General features: G+C 40.3%; 1 protein-coding gene across 2 annotated transcripts in view; it reads left to right on the top strand.

The window, feature by feature from the left end:
- LOC127655889 (glutamate receptor ionotropic, kainate 2) overlaps positions 1-25,567 on the top strand; it is a 301,274-nt gene that overhangs the window by 66,287 nt on the left and 209,420 nt on the right. For both annotated transcript variants that reach the window (XM_052143929.1, XM_052143930.1), the window contains exons 2-4: positions 8,461-8,628; positions 9,635-9,892; positions 17,006-17,187. In XM_052143929.1, the coding sequence (XP_051999889.1) occupies positions 8,461-8,628; positions 9,635-9,892; positions 17,006-17,187 (608 nt within the window). The remainder of the gene's footprint in view (positions 1-8,460; positions 8,629-9,634; positions 9,893-17,005; positions 17,188-25,567) is intronic.

Consider the following 25,567-nt stretch of genomic DNA (forward strand, 5'->3'; position numbering starts at 1 on the left):
TAGTTTTAGGGTGGTTCAGGAGAATAATTGTATTTAAGGACATTTAAATTCATGTATGAAAAGGCTTCACATAGAATAATGAATTATTGTTTTATTTGAGTGCACCTCTGAGTTCACCTCAGCCTTGATGTATTCGGCAAGCTGCTCCCTCCCAACACTGCCTCCATGCTCCTGTCTCCTGCATCACAGCTCCAGGCTTGATAAAGATGGAAAGGGTCTTACAAGCCTGCTACACTGTGCTACGCATCTTGATGTACCAGGCTGATAATCTGACACTGACAGCAGTCCACATGAGAACAGACCTGTTGAAAAGAAACTTCACAAATGAGATCTCTTTAGTATCTTCTTCTAGACAGCTCTGAGATCAAATGGAGACTTTTGCAGAAGAATCTCTCATCTTAGAAATAGTAGTGTCAATCTTGAGCAATTTGATGCTTCAATATGGTGCAAAATGCCTTCAAAACAAGACGTTTGACGGTCCGACATTCAGTGTGAAGAGGGTCCTCCTTGATCATCTTTCTGCTAAAATGAGGGACAATAGGCATCCTGGCTAATACAGGACAGTTGGCAACCCTAGTGCAGGCTCACGGTCAATGGAGTATATTTTGAAAGACTAGAAATCTTGACTGTGTGCGAGACGTAATCAGAAGTGAAAAAGCTTAACCTTTACCGTATGTCAACAGTCTGATCTCACAGTGAAATCAGAAATATTAAAGAAGACCTATTATGCCCCTTTTTAGAAGATGTAATATTCCAAAAAAGTAAAAGCCTCAGGTGTCCCCAGAATGCATCACTTATCATTTAGTATACCATATGAAATGCAATGCAAATAAGCTGCTGCTCCCCGCCCCTGACATGGCTCTGGTCTCCATGAATACAATCAGAGACAATGGTAACTTTAGCTGCATTAGCCGTGGAATCAGCTAACAAGCACATTCGTAAATGCGATTTGCAAACATTCACAAAATATACAGTGGGATACTTTCATCTTCAGGATATAAAGCTGGAACATGAACAGTTGGTTCTGATCCATGCTTTAGAATCAAATGTGTTGAAAATCTTGCTTTATATTGACACTCATTCACAAAGCTGTTCGGTGTAAAATGATTTGCAAAAACATATTTTTTTTATGTTTTGGGGCACATTTCCTTCAAAAACAAAACTTGTCCACTGCGTCTTCAGTGGATCTGATGCCGGGAGTACATGAAGACGCAACAGAACACTTATGATGCTTACAAAGCTGTTAAAACATTATTCTTCTCACTCTATCTGCTCCAGCATGGGAAAAAATGGTGGACTGTGTATAGCTCTATGATAGTAGTGTGGAGTCCATCACCAGTCGTGGGCGAGGCCTGAAGAAATGAAAACCATTCATTTTGACACACTGTTTTTGATTAATAGAAATATAAGAATTATATTATAGGTCCCCTTTAAGTTGGCTTTTCTTTAGATATAATCGGTCTGTGCTTACCGATATTTGAAACACTGCCCCCAGTGGCCAAAGCAGTAAGTGTTGTTGGGCTTATAGGCATGTGCGCTAAAAGCAAGTTGTGAATCGGGTTGTTTTCAGCTGTATACGCTAGTAATATAGTGAAGAGGAATGCATATTTTATAAACTGTACCCGCAACTCAAACCCCAAACTTTAACCATTAGCAGAGTAAAAATGTTATGTTATAGGGAAAAATACAACCTTCAAATCCCGCTTGTAACTGATTTTGGTTACATTGCGAAATACGCTGTTGACTCATTTACTTCCGGTTGTACCACAGGGGAAGATAAACACACTGGGGCCAATGCAAATTGTCTGATAGGAGATGGTGCTTGTCAATGAGTCGGCATATTATAGCTGATCCTAGGGTACTTCAACTCTCAGAAACAACATGTCAACTTCCCATGTGATCCTGTTGATGTCAACAACTCTCATTTGGGTCTACTCTCAGTTATTGTAAGGAATTTTTGGAAACAATTGATACCAAATAAATTAGATAAATGGATAAAGAACATTAATGAGAGCTCCAATAAGTCTACTGAGCTTTAAAAGAGTAATAACAATTTCCTCTGGGAATGACTGGAGGAAGGAATAGCTATTGTCATATCAGGTAATTTTCTCATGTTCAATTGGATTTTCTGACCATTTCTTTATACAGCTATAGGGATCTTGTTGCTCCTCTAGCAGACTCATGATATCATTTCTCAGCACATTTCTATAAGCCATTAAAGTATGTGGTTGCACTTAAGATAACACCAATATGAATCAACATCTATGTAGATGAGATTTTACTCCACTCATCTTTTCCCCTTTCAAATCCTCTTATGTTTTCAAAGATAAAGTTCTTCTGAATTCAGCAGCTCTACATGGCTCATTGCCTCCACCGAATGGGACAGCAACTAGAAAACAGAGATGTTTTTGCAGACCTACTAGTATCACTACTACTGATTATATTTATGTAAGTTAAATTCTGAGAGAGATGAATGGGTGGTCTGAGACAATACCAAGTGATTCTCCAGGAGGTTTGAAATAACAGGAATATGAGGAAAAGTAAGAGATGAATTACACATCTGCCAATCTAGAAGGGTATCATTTTGTATGTTGTCACAAAATGTAAATAAAACAAATGCTTGTTTACAATGAAAAACAATCACTTTGTTAATAAAAGTGTTTTTATTTGACCATCTATGTAGCTATTGGAGCTTTTCATTAGCATTCCCATTCATCTCAATGGCAGGTTCTCGGCTAGCGATTGAACCACTGGAAGTACGCGCCCTGCCTGCTGCCATCTTGCTCACTGGTACTCATTTTGGAAAAAATTAATTACCCATATATATACCAGGAGCTCCAAACGTGCTTCAAAACCCACAGAATGCATACAACGGCATCTTTTCTGAACATATGTGGATTCTGTTCATAGAATCCAGGCAGAAAATATATTATTTTAAGCTTTCTACATGACAATGAAGGCTATAATGGTCAGCATTTGTCATATAAACATCCTCTTGTCTTGTAAAAAAAATACAAGACGAATCTTCGGCCATTTTTCACTTAATATTTCTATTTTTGTGCACTTTTAGGAGTACACTATTATGAAGATGACAGTATAGCTTACATGAATTAAAAGCCAAAATACAAAAAAAAAAGTAACTCAAAGTCTAGTGCCCAAAAATGGTACTTAATAATTATTTGTAAACCTTTATAAACATTTACAATGGATCAATATTTTCAACTTTAGATTGGGTACTGCAAAAATACGAAAAAATCAATAACATAAATATGCATGATTTCCTTTTCCATCAACATGGCAGCCAATATGAATAAAGAAGTAAAATCCAACACTTGAACCTGCATCATATATGCCATCATGTGCTGTGCCCATCGACAATGTCAGAGTCAACTTAAGAAGTCTTTTTCAAAGACGCAATTTGATACAATTTGAATGGAATAGTTTTTAATGCAACCAAAATGTCATAAAAATAGTTTGTTTCATGAATCAAACTACTTGTTTATTATAAAACCAAAATGTAGAAGATTTTTAGAAACTAAGACATTTTCTCTGCGTACACAATCGATGTAGAAAGTTACTCGGAGCCACTGATCCAGAGTCAGCTTTTATTTTGAGTATTACACCTTGTGTATCATGTTGTGGCGAGTGGAAGACTAGTCTTATAATCCCAATGCCTAAATGTGTTTACTGATTTTTTTAATACAATGTGTTATCACATAAATCAAACATGTATCACTCATCCAAATGTTCACCTCATATTAAACTAAAACACAAAATGTGCATGAACATTAGTGAGTTGATTGACAGGCGATGTCTGTATCTAAAAGGTGATTGGCTCTTTTTCCTGCAAGGCAGGACTTCCTTTCTACATCCATTGACTGTTGGGTGCTAGAGCTTCTTGGTTGGGCATTCCAATTTCTCCCATTCATTTAAACAGGAGTGACTCATCTCTACTAAATAGACTTTGGCCTCACACTCTTATGTAACTACAATGCCCATCATGCACTACATCTCCTCCCTGAAGTTTGCTCACAATACAGCGACAGTAGAGGTGTACAAAAGCAACACATTACTTAATTTATAAAATAACTCTGATATTATGGTCTAAAATAAAAAATATATTGCATTACTTTGTAATCTGATTACGTAACACGCATTGCTTTTAACTAACCCCAACACTGCTTCTGACTATTAGAATATGCATTAGTTAAAGATCTGTTTAGAATTATATGTTTGTTAATGATTTATTAATGAAAGTTATTACAGGATAAAGTGTTACCAATACTTAATATGTAAGCACATATTAGCTTTATAGATAGTGAGACTGTTCACTGTTTGACATCAAACTTCCTGGTTGCTCAGGTAGGCTTTTAATGTTAATATTGATCTGTTGTGAAGGGAATCCCTCTCTGATCACATCAATTGATTATGTGTGATAATAAAAGACAGTCGTATATAGCTCTCAGACAGGAAGATGACAAGTACTTTACTAATTTTCTCTCTGCTGTTATGGTGCTCTGCTGTACACATCCCTGTGGATACAGAAATGAATGTATTGTGCTGCATTGATTATGTAGCTACAGTGTGATAATATATCACAGCTTCAGCGAGCACTATCGAGCGAGGTGGCATATATGAGTCTGTCGCGAGTGAGCGGGCAGACAAGGGGCATTGTTCACTAGACAGGTGCCCAGCTGAGAGCAACAGCAGCAGCCCTGTACCACTCGCTGTAGGTCTGGCTCACAATGACAAACCTTTGGCAAGGCTGAATATTGTAAACTAGAACTAGGGCTACACAATTAATTCAAATGAAATCAAAATCACGGAATGGCCTAGTGTGATTATTAAACTGAAAGAGACTTAATAAAATAAATATATGTAATGAATGTATTTATGCACTGCTTGCTTTAAAGTGAGTGGTACACTTATATGAGGGTAATTGTAAAAATCCTCCATTCTCTGCACATTTTTAAATATAAAAGGTTGTGTATATGTCTGATCAGATGCAACAGATGTTCAGTGGGAGGGAAAATACATGTAGAAAAACAATGATTACATTATACACAAGATATCCACATTTAACAAACAAAAACATCTGTTTGACAAACAAATGCAAAGAAAAGATGACAGGTTAGTTAACTTATAAATTGTACATTAAGAGACTGACAAGTCTTCTGGAACTCAAATTAAATTACAACAATATAAAGAAATCATGTAGACAGTTATGACTATATAAAAGTCCATATCCTGGAAAACATTTTGACAGATGTTTGAAGATTTGTTAACACTTCAAGAGTTGCATGAAAGCCACACATTTTATTCACATTTTATAACTGTATATCAATTGTTTATAAGGCATTTGTAAATGATTTATTAATTAGGCCCTTTATAAACCCTTAAAATTAATGTTAAAGTGTTAACAAATCTTCAAACATCTGGCATTAATGTTCCCTTTGTTGAGGGTTTATAAAGGGGCTCATTATTGACTTATAAACCATTTACAAATATGTTATAAATCATTTATATACAGTTAAAAAAACATGCATAAAATCAGTGACTTTCATGTAATTCTTACCAAATAGTGAGAATTTTATCGTACGTGTTATAAAGGCGTAATAAATTATGTAAACTCCTAATTCATGATTTATGTCACAATGCAGGAAAAATAGACTATTATAGTGAGATTAAAATGAGGGATTATGTCATTTTGCTACAGTCCTCTTTGTGTTTATATTAATTACTGTATTGTCTTGACTCATGTCATGTTGATGTCAAAAGAATGGTGCCACTTAGAGTGCTTCCTAACTAGTCATAATAACAAATTCCTCTGCAAAAACACTTTTCAGCTCCTCATGCTCATGCACAGCATACTGTATATCATATAATAAAGCCTGATGACCAATAATCTACACTGAAATGTATTAACATAGGTTTCTAACATTGGCAACTCCTTAATAAATGTTTCACATGTGTCCCATTTGCATTAAGGTATATTTTCAATGAGTTATTAATGTTAAGAGTGTTATTAAACATTTATAACATGTGAGGTAAAAGGGCTCACTATTTGGCAGGTATTTCATACCTGCCCTTTTTATTCATGCTGTTATAACTGTATATGAGTGGTTTATAATGCATTTGTAAATGACTTATTAGTCATTCATAAACCCCTTTATAACCCCCTTGAGAATCGATTTCCCCCATTACACGCAGCTAATCAATATTAAGTCTCTGTTCTACATATCTGTCTGGTTCTCTATCATTATGAAAGCAGTGAATTTTGAAATATGCAGGAATTACATTTCTGAATGCCAGCATAACTATGTAATATTGAACCATAAAAAAAAAAAAAACTTGCCAAACTTGGAATTAATACCAATAAAATGAGGTCTAATTAGTCAGTCTGTCTAAATGCTACATTTCATATTGCAAAATAGAAAAGAGAGATTTTACAGTAAATTCACAAGGTGTTTAAAAAAAAAATATCCCCTTTTCTCCCAATATGGAATGAACAATTCCCACTACTTAGTAGGCCCTCGTGGTGGTGCGGTTACTCACCTCAGTCTGGTTGGCGGAGGATGAATCTCCGCTTCTGAGACCGTCAATCTGCACATGACACTGCGGAGACTCACAGCATGTGGAGGCTCATGCTACTCTCCGCGATCCATGCACAATTTACCACATGCCCCATTGAGAGCGAGAACCACTAATCACGACCACAAGGAGGTTACCCCATGTGACTCTACCCTCCCTAGCAACCGGGCCAATTTGGTTGCTTAGGAGACCTGGCTGGAGTCACTCAGCACACCCTGGATTCAAACTCATGACTCCAGGGGTGGTAGTCACGCATCAACTCGCTGAGCCAAACAGACCCCTGGGTGTTTGTTATTTTAACTTTTAGTCTATCTTCCTGTTTAGTTTGTGAGATTATATACTGTAAGAGTCATTGACAGGGAATGCTCAATCAAAAAATCAAAAGTTGAATATGTTAACATTAGTTAATGCATTATAAACTAACATGATCTTACAATGAACAACTGTATTTTTATTAACTAGCATTAACAAAGAATAATAAATACTGTAAAAATGATATTCCTCAATGTTATTTAATAATACCTAATGCATTTACTGATGTACAAATGCAACCGTATTTTAAAGTCCTACCAAAAACCTTTCCACAGTATTATTTTCTATTACACACATCCTACAAATCATGATGACAGCAATAACAAAAGAACATGCAGAAAGGGTTGGCATTATACAAGAACAACTATTATTCTATACTTATTACAACAATATTAAGAAATAGCTCAGTATTTTAATACACATTTAATTACAACAGTAGACAGTAATGTATCGAGTGTTTGTGGCAGTGACCTGCTTTTATTCGTGCTGTCTTGAGGGATCATTTAAATGATGGAGCCTCCAGTGAGTGTAAGTAAAACATTGAGCAGAGCTTTACTCTGACATATGGTGAGTCAACAGGGGCAAACTGCTGACTGACCCAAGCAAAACACTTCAATCTCTCTACGCTGTGCTTCACTGCTCCTCAGGGCTTGATTGATTGATTTGCCAGCCAATCAGAAAGCATCACTCCCCAACACTAAAGGCATCCATTTATCTACAGCCTGTCAAGCACACTCACAAAGGGAAAGCAGTTATGTAGCTAGCGCTTTAAAACATCACTTCTGTAAAGAACTACAATATTTATTTATTAAATGCTTGCACGATTTCAGAAAAAAATAATATATATATATATTGCACTGTTCTTTGACATTACATGTGTTGATGCATTATTTCCTATATTTGTATGTTGTTTTATAAAAAATAAAAAAAAAATGTTAAACCCACAATACAATATTTCTATTTCAATTTAACATTGCTCCTCAATGGCAGTTTTTTCAAGTTGTATTTTTCACAGCTGTTCACATGGTGTTTTGCACCAGTGTGCTTTTGCACTGTGGCTCCCGGTCACATTGTATTTTTGTTTCTTCTCCTTTAAAAAAAATAAAAAATAAAAAAAGTAAACAAGCCAGCTTTCAATTTCACTAATTTCAAAAAGAGGTAACAATAAGTATTTTTATTTATTTTTAATTTTTTTTGGAGCCACCCTGTATACACACACGCATTTGCATAATACATATGTGTAAAACAGTTAAAGGATGGGCAAGGAGGAGGCGAGAACCGGCTTGTCAATATAAATAATTTAATGAAAACTCAAAAACACATAAACAAACACACATGCGGACATGCCCGTAATTCTCTCTCTCTCTCGAACAATCGTCACCGGCCGCCTTTATCCCTTGTGCGCCTCATCAGGCCGATTGGGGACCGGGCGCGCGATATTCCGACCCGGCCCCGTCCCCGCCCCCCTCCGCTCCACATTATGTTAAAAAAAAAATTATAATAAAAAGTTTAATTAATAAAACTGACCGTTTCTCTCATTCTCTCTGTTTCTTTTAGGTGGAATATTTGAATCGATCGAAAGTGGTCCATCAGGTGCTGAAGAACTTGCCTTTAAGTTTGCTTTAAATACTATCAACAGGAACAGAACTTTACTGCCAAACACCACACTAACATACGACATCCAAAGGATAAACATCCATGACAGTTTTGAGGCCTCCAGAAAAGGTAAAGCTATCTCCAGCTGTCTTCAGGGGCCGTAGATGAACAGAGAGTGATTATAGTTAAGCACGTGGGATATATGTATCAGGAGGGACGTGGGCTTTACATTTAATTCATTTAACCACGGGAAGACATCAGTAGCTGTCTGATGCATAAACACAGAGAATTGATTTGTTTCAGGTAATGAGTTTCAGTGACCTGCTGATACCCCTGAGACACGTACACACACTGCAGACGTCTGTCATTTACACATCGGGAAACCATCTTAGAATTATTAGACACTCCATTAGCTGATTTCTCCATGTAAGTTTGTTTAAAGATTATAGAGATATTAGATACACATATATGTCATCAATAAAAGTAAATGAATCCAAAGCTCAGTGTTAACACTGTTGCAATACAATATATAGATATAATATAGACTACTATACTAATATAGATCGTTAATATATTAATTGTTACTAGATTGTTATTATTTTGGAAAATGTAATTAAGCTTATTTTCCCACAGTATGGATTGGGCTCTGGTGTTGTTGTTAAGACATAATATAAAATCCAAAATACTTTTTTTTTTAAATAAAAAAAAGATATAAAATCATTATTAAAAGGATTATTTAATATGCTAATATTTTGCTCTTGGAAGTTAGAATAGTTGAAATATTATATTTTAAAAATAAATAATATTATCTTATGACTCATATATAATTTAATGTCTCATATTTATTTATTTATATTTTATTATATTTATTCCCTCTCAGAAAAAAATAGTTTAATTTAAGGTATCTTTTTATGTACCTCTAAAATGTATTACTTGTTTTCTGTACATAATTGTAGCCTAAGGACCTATTTCCTGAGAGTGTAGTTTATTTTAAATAATAAAAATTAATATTGACTTTTTTAAACATTTTAAAAACTTTTTTAAAATTCTAAATAAATGTTTTTTAGTTTAAGCACAAATGCACTTTAGATCAAATCGTTTAATGTCTCATATTTGACTCTACTTCTGTCTGCAGCTTGTGACCAGCTGTCTCTGGGCGTGGCTGCCATCTTTGGCCCCTCCCACAGCTCCTCTGCGAATGCGGTGCAGTCCATCTGTAACGCTCTGGGGGTGCCGCACATCCAGACCAAGTGGAAACACCAGGTGTCCGACAACCGCGACTCGTTCTACGTCAGTCTGTATCCGGACTTCTCCTCCCTCAGCAGAGCTATTCTCAACCTGGTGCACTTCTTCAAATGGAAAACAGTCACTGTGGTTTACGATGACAGCACAGGTGAGCACTCGCTCGTTTATGACTGTGATTTCTCTCCAGCGGTGTGCGGGCAGACTAACCCTTTGGCCCAGACCGTGCACCATTCCCTGTTCTCCGTCTGGTCTTCAGTATGGCCAAACTGCCCTGCTTGACAAGCTCTGTTAGAACAGTCAGCAGCAAGTGCTAGCACGGCGAGGGGTACATATGCCATATGCCAGAGGTCGCCGCAGGAGCAAACATGCCAACTAGGGGACTTACTGCCAGATTTCCCAGAGCTTTCACTCAGCCTTATTTACACTTCTGTACAGCAAGGATACACTACTATACTGTGACACAATATTAGATGAAGACTAAGACCAATAAAGACTAAAGCACATCGCTTGGCTACAGTAGAAACTCTTTAGCAATACAGAACATTATGCTTTCAAAGTAGTTGAGAGTTAATTGACTGTTTATAAAGCATTGTTCCTACATACATTTTTTTTTAATCATATATTAGTTTATATATATTATATTATATTATACTTTTAGCACTGAGGATTTCTAGAAATTAAAGTCTCTTTAAAACATTTTTCACACTCTCAATCATTTTTAATTAGTCTCCTAACAATATCCAACTGTGTATTTCCATGAATCACAGGAGATTTATATCATTTTTCTCATGAAAATCAACGTGAGCTAGTAGTTGTATGAATATAGTACTCATTTGTCTAGTAATAAGCAAAGAAATACATATCCTGTGATAGTAAACATAAAAATATGATTTATGGAAGCGCAAAAAAACAAAACAAAACAAACGACACTATTACACATTTATTTTGGGTCTTTAATGACCCTATAAACTTTTGGTAAAGAAGTAGATATATAAATGTTACAATTGTGCCTATTTATTTGTTTAGTATAAAAAATAAATACAATTAATGCAATTAATCGCATGCCCCCAGACAGTAATAAGGAAGATTCATGAGAAATGCAAGCTTGTAGTACCACCTGTTTACTCCAGAGGGCAGTAATTGAAATTTCAGCTGTGTGGTAACTCGCAGTTTACATGCAGCACATGCGTTACGTTCTTGCATTCAAAACACTTGATGGAGTGCAAATTCGAACTAAGAGATCTCAAGATGTGTTCTAAGTATTAAACTATATTTAACACAGTGACCTAAAACATTTTATGTTTATGACGCAACGCACCGAGACACGACACAATATATATATATATATATATATATATATATATATATATATATATATATATATATATAGCCACAGATGACGTTCCTGGACCATGAGAGTGGCCATCGCCTGCCCGAGTGACTGCGCTGTGACCTTCATGGCTCTACGGGCGAGGTCAGTCGCTGAGCGCAGTTCCTGCAACACGTCGGGATCAGGGCTACCCCAATGCAGATCTTTAAGTGCCTTGGCCTGGTGGACTTGCAGGAGGGCCATGGCATGCAGGGTGGAAGCGGCATGTCCGGTGGCACTGTAGGCTTTGGCCGTCAGTGACGATGTTGTCCTACAGGCCTTGGAGGGGAGTACAGGGCGACTCCGCCAGGTGGTAGGGTTTTTGGGGCATAGGTGACCGGCCGTGAGAGGTGCGGAGCCCCCAGGAAGCAGTCATCCAACCGCGATGGCTGTGGGGAGGACGGAGGTTTCCAGTCCAGCCCCACACCGGCCCGGGCAGGCATATCGGACATCAGCGCATTGGCCTCAGCCTGGGCATGCAGGCCCAAAGGCGGCAGCCCAGGGGAGTCCTCAGCGTCAGACACCACACTCTCCGATGCAGCAGCGAGCTCATCCACCTTGAGCTATAGAGGATAGGCAGACTGGCCGTGAGGCGAGCCGCTGTTGCCTCGAGCACGGACGGGAGTCAACGAGCGTGCCGGGGGGCTGGTGGTCCGAGGGGGCGTACCTGGCGGAGCTGCACCCGCTGCCATCCCCAGATCGCCTCCATCGCCAGCCGCACCATCCTCAATCACGTGGGAAGAAGGAGCAATGCGGGGAGCGGCTGGAGTCGCAATTGAAAACAATTTCAATTGAAAGCAAGCCGTGACCGCAACGTTGCCATGGTCATGCTCTCGCAGTGAGAACATGAACAATCCACAAACGCTGCCTCGGTGTGATCAATTATCAATTACTAACACAAAGAAACAATGCTTCATAATTTATAAACTACTGACCATTACAGCAACAATCATAAGGCTTTAATTGAGGAAATTCCAAACAACTGATGCCAAACTGATTGACTTTAGAAATATGCTCAAATTGAGCAAGAGCTAGATATGAAAAGACTAAATGGAGCAAAACACATGTGTTTCTCTCCACGCTGTACAACAACTTCATTAATGAATGCAAATCAATGGTTATAATGGCATTCCCTAATGAATCATCTCCGTAATGACATGAGTGGACTGGAAGAGGTCTGCCAATATAAACTCTGTCATCGCCACTCAGCTATCAATATTCTTTTAAAAATAAATGCTAGTGCTGAAAGCATATTAGACACATAAAGAAAGTACACACTACACGTGCCTGCACAACTGAAAACCAAAAATCTGTGCGTATTTAAATGTGCGCAGGGTGTCAGCCTTCAGTCGTAGTAGTGCACACTTGGCTTAGACAATAGTATTGAAAACGCTGTAAGGAAAAGGAACTTATGGTAGGCCCTACTGTTGCTAAATCACATGTATAATTGCTGCTGCAAAGGCTAGAAATATTACCTCTGTTAGCAGGATGTGTCAACTTTGAAAGAGCTCTGAAAATAAATTTTGATCTGTGAGTTTACAAAGCAATGGAAAGCACTTAAAGTTCAAAAGAGGCAAAATAGTTTGTGCCCACATTGCAGAAAACAAATGCTGCTAAATTATTTAATGTGTCAAGGGGAATGCATTAAAGGTTTATGCATATGCCATTCATGCACAAACTCCATCAGCAGAAACAGCGGTTGCAAATCAACGCGCATTGAAAGGCTTAATGGACTCAATAATAATAATAATAAAATGTCTTAAAATGACAACTGTGACATAGTCTTGAAGTAATAGTTCACACAAAAATGTGTCTCATGTCAATTTAAAACCCATATGCTCCATGAAACACAAAATAGGATGTTAGGCTGAATGTTTTTTCTACTTTTTTCCTCCAAAAGTGCAAAACGCCTCAATAAAAAGAATCTTCAGGGTCTTCTGAGGTCATAAAATAGCTTAGTGTGAGGAACAGACTGAAAGTTGTCATTTTCTAAAAATGCCACCTTCAGATGCGTCTTACCATGTTTGACTTCATTGGCACCATTAAGGATGTGCAGGAAGCTGAATTCCGTATTCAGAAAGGCAAGGATAATGACTTAATTAGTTATATTAAAAAGTTATATTGCTCTTCAGGGATTGATATTTGAAATAAACAAATCTAAAATCAATGCAATGGTGAGTCTGTGAAGCCAATATGACTAAAATGTAGACTTTATGAATGAAAATTCAGATACAATTTGGCTGCTTTGCAGTTTGTGCCCAGCTATTTCAAAAGAGTAACATTCACTAAGATACTACAGCCCCAATTCTGAAAATGTTGGGACAGGATGAAAAATGCTAATAAAAGCAAAAAGGAGCTATTTGTAAATTATATTCACCCTTTGCTATATTGAAAGCACATAACTAAACATTATATGATGTTTTACCTTGTGAATTTCCAAATTTTTTTTTTTTTTGTACAGTCATTTCAAATCAGATCATTGCAACATCCTCCCAAAAAATTGAGACAGTTGAGTACTTACCACCGCAAAACATCACAATTTTTTCTAATAACACTTATTAAGCATTTGGACACTCAAGACTTTTAGAAAGTGGAATTTCACCCCATCCATTATGCAGGTCTTCAGCTGCACAATTGTACAGGGTCTTCATTGCTGTATGGTGTGCTTCATAATGCACCACACATTCTCAATTGGAGATGGTCAGGACTGTAGGCAGGCCAATCTAGCACCCGCACTCTCTGCTTTTTCGACCAGTATGTGGTTTGTGGTTTCCTGCTGGAAATTGCAGGGACGTCACAGGAAAAGATGGTGCTGGATGGCAGTTTATGTTGCTCAAAATTAGTATATATCTGTCTGCATTCATGGTGTTCCACAGATGTGCAAGTTACCTATGCCATGGGCACTGACACACCCCTGACCCATACAGACACTGGCTTATGGACTGACGCTAATAACAGCTTGGATGGTCCTTTTCCTCTTTGGTATGGAGAACATGACGGCTGTGTTTTTCAAAAGACTCAATGGATCAAAAAACAGTTCCACTGTTCTACTTTCCATCTAAGATGAGACCGAGCCCAGAGAAGGCAGCAGCGCTTCTGGACAGTGTTGATGTACGGCTTCTCCTTTACATAGTAAAGTTTTAACTTGCATCTGTGGATGCAGCGGTGAGTGGTGTTGACTTACAAAGGTTTACTAAAGTAATCCTAAGCCCATGTTCATGATATCCATTACAGATGAATGATGTTTTTTAAGACAGTGATATCTGAGGGATCAGATATCATGCGCATTCAGAAATGGTTTTTGTCTTGCCCTTTTCGCACCGAGATTTGACCAGATTCCTTGAATGTTTTAACTATATTGTGCACTGTAGAGGATGAAATACCCAAAATCCTTCCAATTTGTCTTTGGGGAACATTGTTCTCAAAGTCCTGGGTTTTTTGCAGAAGCATCTGTTGGCAAATTAACAAGTCTCGAATTATCCTTGCTCTTGAAGGTCTAGGCTGTTTTTGGAGGCTCCTTATTCAGTATACAGTACTATATCAACATTCCTCACCTGTTTAACATCTCCTGTTACATATTGCCTTGTTTTTCAACTCGTCAAATTGTTATTAGTCTTAAATTTACCATCTTACATTTTTTGTGTGTTCCAGAATTCCAAATGAGCCATTTATGCAGCTTGGTTTAAATTAATACTCTTTTCTATTAAGGAGGAAGTTATCAGTTCTGAAACTTGCAGTTTGTCTTAATAGTACAATGGCCTCTTATATGTCAAAAGATCAAGGACATTTTTATTCCTCATGTCATGACCCCTTTAAAAATACACTGGACATTCAGGCGCAGATATTCCCATCAGGTATAATTGCTCCATTACTGTAAAATTAACTTACAACAGAAACAGCTCTTTTCTTCAAAGGATACAGTTCTCAGAAATCCTTCCAGATCTCAGACTGCCTCTGATATTAATGAGAGAATGAGATTGTAGATCTTTTACAAAGCATCTGAAATCCTTTGCATTTTGTCATGTCTATTAAAATCTGTGACTTGGTTTTCATCTTGTTCAATTTGTTCTACACATTTAATCACACATAAATAAGGCCATTCATTAAAGGCTACATTAACCTTGACCTTCATGTTTGGAGCATTCAGAGTTTCACATCAGGAGCCAGCACCCGCCATCCTCTGCAATTAATGCCAAAGAGAAGCTTCATTCATCTCACAATACTGACTCATAGCAGCAGTGTGCTGAAGAACGCCCAGAGAACCCAGCAATTATTACAAGTCACACACAATGCTTTTTTAAAGGGGAATATATATATATATATTAGGGCTGTCAATCGATAAAACATTTTAATCAAATTAATAACATGGTGTCCTGATTAATTAGTCTCGATTAATCGCATATACAAATATTTGCTGAGAAAGCCCATCATATAACAATAAATCAATATATAATGATTATACATATTTATATCAATATATAATTATACATAGTTATCTTTAAATATTAAAAAATTATATATATAATAAAAAATATTCAGATAATTAAAATGCATTACATTCTTGTGGCAGAAGAGATCATCACTGATAAGACAAAAAGTGGCTTTAGAACACAATGTATTGTTTACTACCATATTACTGATCATAAGTCAATCATTGTCATACAGTTCACAGCAATCCATTTCACAAGTGAATTTGTCAGTTGGAGATTTATTATGAGGGATTGTATAAGGACCGTCAATTTACATCTGAGTCAGACATGCTTGTGTAGCGTCTCGGGTGCGTTGCATCACAAACATAAAATGTTTAGGTCACTGTTTAAGTTAAATATAGTTTAATACTCAATCTTTAAACACATCTTGACATCTCTTAGTTCGCATTTACGTTCCATCAAGTGTTTTGAACGCAAGAACGTAACATGTCTATGTTGTGGGTTGTTTTCTTCACTGTATAACTGTGTGTTGCTCATACATCTAAAGTTTCACTTACTGCCCTCTGGAGCAAACAGGTGGTACTACAAGCTTGCATTTCTCAGGAATCTTCCTTATTATGGTCCAGGGGCATGCGATTAATTGCGTTAATATTTTTAACGAATTATTTTTTGCTATATATATATATATATATATATATATATATATATATATATATATATATATATACACACTGGTGGCCAAAAGTTTGGAATAATGATAATATTTTGCTGTTTCGGAAGGAAATTGGAAAGTGGCATTCAACTGATCACAAAGTGCTAAAAAATAATTTGGTGCTAGAAAATCACTTGCCATTATATCAAACACTGCTGAAAGTTATTTGGTTCATTAAATGAAGCTTAACATTGTCTTTGTGTTTGTTTTTGAGTTGTCACAGTATGCAATAGACAATTTCCATAAGAACAAAATCTGTACATTATTCCAAACTTTTGGCGCAGTATGTATATATATATATATATATATATATATATATATATATATATATATATATATATATATATATATATATATGTGTGTATAAGTAGCACATTTTCTGTTGTGCTTTGAATAAATCAGCCCAAAATGAAAATGTTCTTACTGTTCACTACGATTTTCTTTTATTTGTGGAACACAAAAGATACATTTTGCTGAATGTCCAAGCTGCTCACAATGGTTGTACATTCACTATAGACAGCATCATTGATTGTGCTTTTCTTTCATCGATCTGCTCGTGTCTGGTGTAGACTGTGTGTGACAGTTACTAAAAGATCAGCTCGAACATTCTGCCAAACATCTCCTTTTGACTTCCACGTAAGAAAGAAATTCATATAGGTTTGAAATGACAGGATTTTATTTTTGGATGAACTATTTCTTTAATAAAATACTATAATAGCCTTATTGATATTCTCTCTTTGACTCTCTCAGGTTTGATTCGATTACAGGAGCTCATCAAAGCTCCATCTCGTTACAACATTCGGTTAAAAATACGGCAGCTACCAGCAGACACAAAAGATGCCAAGCCGCTTCTTAAAGAGATGAAAAGAGGGAAAGAGTTTCATGTGATCTTTGACTGTGGCCACGAGATGGCTGCTGGAATCCTTAAACAGGTGAGCAGCTCAAATTTCATAAAAACAGGACCTTCTTCATTATGTTCTATTAATCTGCATGTCTGTCTTAGACATGATATACTACACTGAAGGATCAATTCTTCTGCTTACTGGCTATTGTAACAACATTTCTCTTTCAGACATACAATATGTGTATGAAGTTACATAGATCAGAAATGTACAGATACAAAGATGCATAATTGTTGATATGTAGAGACAGGTGATGCAAGCATATCATACAAGAAATGTGCCATTTATCATGTATTATTTCAGCTAACCCCCCACCCTAACCTAAACCTTAACATCTAAAGCATTGCTTCTCAACTAGTTTTGCTTTAGGACACAGAATATTGAACATTAAGTGAGGACCCAACACATTATCAACAAGTAAACAAAAATCTGAAAACAATTTGAATGTATTAAAATGACCATGAACTGCATTATCCCAACAATATGCTAAATGATTTTGGCCTTTGACGTCAACAACTAAAGATGAGGGAAGCATTTTCTCCTCCTTTTTAAAAGTTGATAAGCCTATTTAGTTTGCTATCCTAACTGTTCACTATTATATGTTTCCTTCATTTTTTTATTTTAATTACTCGTAGATGTCAGATGACTACACACATAAAATTCCATTCAGAAAATTACGTTCACCTGATGTCCAAATGACTGGAAGAATACTCTCCAATTATATGTCCACACCAAGAGAACAAAATTCAAAAATGTCAATCAATGAGATTCATTTAACAGCTTTCATTTGTGCCACAAGGTAAAGAAAGAAACTACATTCTCAACAAACAAGGTTGTGCAATATTCAGAAAGCTCTGTGAACATGTTACATTCCTATTCCATTTGAATTGAGGTAGCAAACAGGATGTGAAATTGAATTTGGAGTCAAGGAAGTAGAAAAAGTGTAATTAAATGGAATGAAATTTTAAAAAGATGTAGAGTAAGTGCTGTTTGTGTTAACACATGTTTTTATTTTTTATCTTTCATATTTATCTCTCATTATATACTACTGATATTTTATGTCACACACACACACACACACACACACACACACACACACACACACACACACACACACACACACACACACACACACACACACACACACATGTTGTGTTTCCATGTTTTATGGGGACTTTCCATAGACATAATGGTTTTTATACTGTACAAACTTTATATTCTATCCCCTAAACCTAACCCTACCCCTAAACCTAACCCTCACAGAAAACTTTCTGCATTTTTACATTTTCAAAAAACATAATTTAGTATGATTTATAAGCTGTTTTCCTCATGGGGACCGACAAAATGTCCCCACAAGGTCAAACATTTCGGGCTTTACTATCCTTATGGGGACATTTGGTCCCCACAAAGTGATAAATACACGCTCACACACACACACACACACACACACACGTACACACACACACACACATCATTTAGGGTATTTCCAATTAGATGAAATTGGGGGAATTCCAAATGGCCTTTTTGAACCCTTGAAGGGCACAGCAGGAAGGGTACACCACTTGAAGGTTGTTACAAATGAAAGTGAACAATTGATTGCCAGCGGGTCGTTCAACAAGAATGTTAGCAAAGGGTACATTTATACGGTAATGCCATACATCCAGGGCTGGACTGGTAATCTGGCATACCGAGCATTTTCCTGGTGGGCTGACGCACTTTGGGGCCGATCAGGGGCAGACTGGCCACTGGAAGAACCGAGCGTGTCGATGGGTCGGCAGCAAAATGGACATAATGGGTAAAATGGACACCCCCCTCTCTTCCCTGTCCAGCCCTGCATACATTCTTTAGAGAACCATTGAATTGATTAAAACTTTTTAACGTATTTATTTCACAGCTTTCTTAATCGCTATTAATCAAGGTAAATGCTGCATTAAAATTCATAAATATATTTACTTTACACTTTGTATCAAAGAACTTGGTTAGTCATCATTTATTCTAATTATTTAAATATAAACATGTAATTGTTTTTTTTGTTTTTTTTTGGATAGTTAATTACACATTTTTAAAAGTATTTGTAGACATGCCATAAAATCAATAGACATGCTGTAATTAAAAGTTGGAGTGGACCTTTTTAATAGTAGGATCAAATGGGCAGATTCGATACATATCAAACTTTATTGGCAAGAGAAAATTCTGTTTACATTGCCAATTTATTATTAGAGACTATGCATACAGATATAAAACAAATGTAATGCTCAATTTTCATTTCAACTACCACGGCGACAGCAGAGGCACCCGGAGGCCCTTTGAGACTTTTGGAACTTGGGCGGAGTCCTCACCCTAGTCCAAGGAGGACTTATTGTCATGCGGACATGAACTGTTTGTCGCTGAGTATGGGTGTTATTCTGTGTGCCAGGTTAAGAAAAGAACATCCTGACTTTTGGCCAAGTGCCCTTTTAAGGCGGCTTCTGTGGCTGCCTGTATTCCAATGGGCAATGGTGTGTGAAGGATAGGGTGCCGGCACCCATTGGCCGCGACATGTGCTGTAATTTCCGGTGAGTCAGCGATCTGACTCACGCCGGGGTTCTTTGGGAATGGGTCCGGCTGCACATCTAAATCGGCCAGTATACTCCCCTCTCTCCTCCTGGACCTGCAGGGATGCCAGTGTATGAACTCAACGAGATAGAAGCCGGCTTGCATACATATAGGAAAAGGAAATTGGGCAAACACTTTTTATTTAAAATAACATTATTTTAGATGGACAGGTCAAATAAAGTGGACGGATTAGCTCTGCAGCATGAAAATTAAAAACAGACCTAAAGGCAACTCACACATGTCTGGACGGTATAGATACAATCAAATTTATTCATAAACAGGATAATTTGGTTTCTTAGTAGTTCAAAACTTAAATTGTTGAATTGATGAAATAAAATGGCCCTATGTTAACTAATGCTAGTATCTGGCTAACTGAATTGTTTGCGAATGTAAACTTTAGTGTTATAAAGCTACTTACTGTTAAAAATTACCTTGCAGATATTTATTGTCAATTGATGAATGTTTGAAAAAATTATAATAAACTGCTAAAAGATGTTGCATGCAATTTTTGTCCAGTAGAAAACAGATCACTCTACTTCTGCTCCTCCCAAGTTGTGTTACCAGGGGTGCATTCACATGCAATTCTCCTTCTGTCTGACTGCATGAGTAAATCCAATACAATCACTGAATGATACCACAGATTTCTACTCTATACTGTGTATGTACAGGTTTGAGATTAAGTAGGTTATGTCAATATCTCACAACAGCAAAGACACAACACCAGTCTTCACACAATTTAACACGAAATTACTGTAATTATTTTCCCACTCATTCCCCCAGAATACAGCACATTTTGGCAGCAACAGTTCCTACAGTAAGCCGTGGTTAAAAATACAGTGATAATATTGTAACATACTAAATGTGTTTAAATGCACTAAAGAAAAAGGTTTTTTTTTCCAGGGTTTTTGCAGAAAGAGCAGTTCAGAAACTTCATGTAAACCAGAATGCCGATATCCTTACACCATTTAAGGGATTAAGAGAAAGTTGTTTAACACACCTGGGTTTCTCCTCAAGAATGTGGATTAATGTGGTCATGTAAACATAAGCAGTGTTCTGATGGGTGTCTGAAGAGTGCGCTTGTGCATAAACATACCCAACAAGTCAACACAGCGGAAAGAATTCAAAATTTCTCAGAGTACAGTGGGAAAAGCTCATTCACTCCCTCACATTTGCTAAATGCGCTTGTACATTGGGGGAATCTCTGAGTTTTATGTAAGAGGGAAACCCCACTATTGCAGTGCAATTCCGCTGCAAGTCATGATGTAAAGTTAAGAAAACAAACACAGCAACAACTCTAGAATGTCTGGAAATAAAACACAGCAATAAGGATTGAAATAGCAAAGTCTTCCTTGGATGCCATGTTTAACATTTACACAATGTTGAAGAAAGATACTGATGAACTGCATTTATACAGGAGTAAAGAGTATGCCACTTATACAGTGCATGTGAATGGGAGCGATGCTTTCTTGTGTCCATGTAAATGTAGACACATGATGTTAACAGATGCAGTTGCAGATGATGATACAGCAATAATACTGTCAAAACCACAAACATAATTTACAGTGTATGGCATGAAGGAGAAAAGAGCATGTATTGCTTTTGAGCTGTGAACTTATTGTCTCTTTTGATGTTTTTGTTCTAGATTGATTTCTACACAATCAGTGAAGTGTACAGCTTCTATTGATTACCGATCAGGCAGTCATGCTTACATGCTCTGTTAGTCAGTATGTTTGTATGTATGGAGTTAGTCAATAGGATAACAATCATGAGGTAAAGTGCCCTACAGGCATGATTTAAAAAAATGCTATCTAATTCTAATTCCTTGGAAGAAATTTTGAGGTAAATAAATACATTTGTGCAAAAGTTCAAATGTAAAAGGATATGCATTCATTGTAAATTTCTTTAAATGGGCTCAAATCAGAGAGCCTAAAGAGAGAACTGACATTTCAATGTGTGTATTAACTGAAAGAATTTCCCCCAATTACAGGAATAATAAAATATTAAAGCGGATATTATTCAGCATCAGATTGACTCACAGACCCACTCAATCAGTTCCCGAGAACTGCAGTAATTATGAAGCTGTAAGATGGTCATTATTAGTGGCAGGATATATGCTTCTATAATGGGCAGCTCGGAGAGGATTTGTGTGATATCCACACTTAAAACTTTCTGCTTTGTGAAGTCTTCCCACACTTTTGAACTTTGTTAAATCTGCTTAGACTACAGAGCCATTATTTCCCAACCATATGTTTCATACAAGACTGAATTCAATAATTAATTTCTCTGTGGGGCTGATGATGGAAATGGTAACTAGGTCTAGAAATGATGTCATATTTCAGGTATTTGAATAAATCAAATTGTATCTTTTTTTTTTACATGGTGAAATAAATTACAAAATGTATTACAACAGGATACTTGCCCAATAGACTTACCAAAAACAAAAGTCTGTGCTACTGTCATGTTCTCTGTTGTCTTTTGTTTTTGTGCTGTTATTTTGAAGTTTAGTTTAGTTCCTGTTTGGTTTTTGTAGTCCTTTGTAGTTTCATTTTATGATTGGTTTTCACCTGATTAGTTCTCATTCCCTGATTATTTCACCCAGGTGTTCCTTATTCCCTTGTTTGTTCCTTTCTGTATTTAAGTCCTTGGTTTCCCTGTCTCCTGTGTTAGTTCTTGCATGTTTTTGATGCTCTGTGCCAGGTCTCCCCTGTTTGCGTGTTTCTGAGTTTTTCTATGTTTTTGAATAAACTGCTGCGTCTAGATCCTCATTCTCCGCCTGCTTCGTCACAGAAGAACTAACCAACCATTATGGATCTAGCAGCTGTCAGAATTCTCCTCCTCAGGCAAGAGGACCGTCCAGTTGAGGTTCACGTTCGTGAGTTTTTAGATCTGGCAAATTTAGTGGACTACCCAGAATTTTCCTTGGTGGTTTTCTTCAGAGCAGGTCTCTGTAGTTCACTAAAGGAGCTGTTGCCTCCGGCGGAACCTCACTGGACGCTCCTTGAGTTTGTGGAGGAGACTCTATGAGTGAGCGGCTCGCCGTTCACTGTGGGTGTAGAGGAGGAGGGTTTATCATCTCCTCTCACTGAGGTCACCCCCCAGACTTCCATGGCTCGTCCCCTATGCCTGCCACGGCCAACGAGCCAACACCCACGCCTGCCACGGTCAGCGAGCCAGAGCCCACGGCCACCGAGCCAGCATTGCCAGCTCCATTCGCTCGGAGGAGGAGAAGAGGAAAAACTTCTGCTCCCCAGTCTCCGCCTGCCACGGTCAGCGAGCCAACACCCACGCCTGCCACGGTCAGCGAGCCAACACCCACGCCTGCCACGGTCAGCGAGCCAAACCCACGCCTGCCACGGTCAGCGAGCCAGAGCCCACGGCCACCGAGCCAGCATTGCCAGCTCCATTCGCTTGGAGGAGGAGGAGGAGGAGGAGGAGGAGGAGGAGGAGAAGAAGAAGAAGAAGAAGAAGAGAAAAACTTCTGCTCCCCAGTCTCCGCCTGCCACGGTCAGCGAGCCAGCGCCTGTAGCCTCGACCGTCCCAGAGCCAGCAGCCATGACCGTCCAAGAGCCAGCACCTCTCGAGTCTTCTAGGGCTCCTCCTCCCAAGTCTCCCGAGCCTCCCAGGGCTCCGCCTCTCGAGCCTCCCAGGGCTCCGCCTCTCGAGCCTCCCAGGGCTCCTCCTCCCAAGTCTCTCGAGTCTTCCAGGGCTCCTCTTCCAGGGCTCCTCCTCCCAAGTCTCCCGAGCCTCCCAGGGCTCCGCCTCTCGAGCCTCCCAGGGCTCCGCCTCTCGAGCCTCCCAGGGCTCCGCCTCTCGAGCCTCCCAGGGCTCCGCCTCTCGAGCCTCCCAGGGCTCCTCCTCCCAAGTCTCTCGAGTCTTCCAGGGCTCCTCTTCCAGGGCTCCTCCTCCCAAGTCTCCCGAGCCTCCCAGGGCTCCTCCTCCCGAGCCTCCCAGGGCTCCTCCTCCCGAGCCTCCCAGGGCTCCTCCTCCCGAGCCTTCCAGGGCTCTGCCTCCCAAGTCTCTCGAGCCTTCCAGGGCTCCGCCTCTCGAGCCTTCCAGGGCTCCGCCTCTCGAGCCTTCCAGGGCTCCGCCTCTCGAGCCTTCCAGGGCTCCGCCTCTCGAGCCTTCCAGGGCTCCGCCTCTCGAGTCACTCGAGTCTTCCAGGGCTCCGCCTCTCAAGTCACTCGAGCCTCCCGAGCCACCCAGAGCTCCGCCTACCAGGGCTCCGCCCCTCGAGCCTCCCATGGCTTCAGTTCCTGAGCCTTCCATGGCTCCACCTCCTACGGCTCTGCCTCCCAGGGCTCCGCCCCTCGAGCCTCCCATGGCTTCAATTCCTGAGCCTTCCACGGCTCCACCTCCTACAGCTCCGCCTCCCAGGGCTCTGCCTCCCGAACCTTCCAGGGCTCCGCCTCCCGAGCCTCCTCCCGAGCCTTCCAGGGCTCCTCCTCCCAAGTCTCTCGAGTCTTCCAGGGCTCCTCCTCCCAAGTCTCGAGTCTTCCAGGGCTCCTCCTCTCGAGTCTTCCAGGGCTCCGCCTCCCAAGTCTCTCGAGTCTTCCAGGGCTCCTCCTCCCAAGTCTCCCGAGCCTCCCAGGGCTCCGCCTCTCGAGCCTCCCAGGGCTCCGCCTCTCGAGCCTCCCAGGGCTCCGCCCCTTGTGCCTCCCATGGCTTCAGTTCCTGAGCCTTCCACGGCTCCGCCTCCCAGGGCTCCGCCCCTGGAGCCTCCCATGGCTTCAATTCCTGAGCCTTCCACGGCTCCACCTCCTACGGCTCCACCTCCCAGGGCTCCGCCCCTCGAGCCTCCCATGACTTCAATTCCTGAGCCTTCCACGGCTCCGCCTCCCAGGGCTCTGCCTCCCGAGCCTCCCAGGGCTCTGCCTCCCGAGCCTCCCAGGGCTCCTCCTCCCGACCCTTCCAGGGCTCCGCCTCCCAAGTCTCTCGAGCCTCCCAGGGCTCCGCCTCTCGAACCTTCCAGGGCTCCACCTCCCAGGGCTCCGCCCCTCGAGCCTCCCATGGCTTCAGTTCCTGAGCCTTCCATGGCTCCACCTCCTACGGCTCTGCCTCCCAGGGCTCCGCCCTCAAGCCTCCCATGGCTTCAATTCCTGAGCCTTCCAGGGCGCCGCCTCCCGATCCTTCCAGGGCTCCGCCTCCCGAGCCTTCCAGGGCTCCTCCTCCCAAGTCTCTCGAGCCTTCCAGGGCTCCTCCTCCCGAGCCTTCCAGGGCTCCTCCTCCCAAGTCTCTCGAGTCTTCCAGGGCTCCTCCTCCCAAGTCTCCCGAGCCTCCCAGGGCTCCGCCTCTTGAGCCTCCCAGGGCTCCGCCTCCCAGGGCTCCGCCTCCCAGGGCTCCGCCTCTCGAGCCTTCCAGGGCTCCGCCTCTCGAGCCTTCCAGGGCTCCGCCCCTCGAGCCTCCCATGACTTCAATTCCTGAGCCTTCCACGGCTCCGCCTCCTACGGCTCCGCCTCCAGAGCCTTCCAGGGGTCTGCCTCTAGAGCCTTCCACGGCTCTGCCTCCGAGGGCTCCGCCCCTCGAGCCTCCCAGGGCTCCACCCCTCGAGCCTCCCAGGGCTCCGCCTCCAGAGCCTTCCACGGCTCCACCTCCCTCAGCTTCGCCTCCCGAGCCTTCCACGGCTCCGCCTCTAGAGTCTCCTATGGCGCCACCTCCCCCAGCTCCGCCTCCCGAGCCTTCCCGGGCTCTGCCTCTAGAGCCTCCTACGGCACCACCTCCCTCAGCTCTGCCTCCCGAGCCTTCCACGGCTCCGCCTCTAGAGCTTCCTATGGCGCCACCTCCCTCGGCTCTGCCTCCAGAGCCTTCCAGGTCACTG

Source organism: Xyrauchen texanus, chromosome 15 (genome assembly GCF_025860055.1).
Source record: "Xyrauchen texanus isolate HMW12.3.18 chromosome 15, RBS_HiC_50CHRs, whole genome shotgun sequence".
NCBI lineage: Eukaryota > Metazoa > Chordata > Actinopteri > Cypriniformes > Catostomidae > Xyrauchen > Xyrauchen texanus.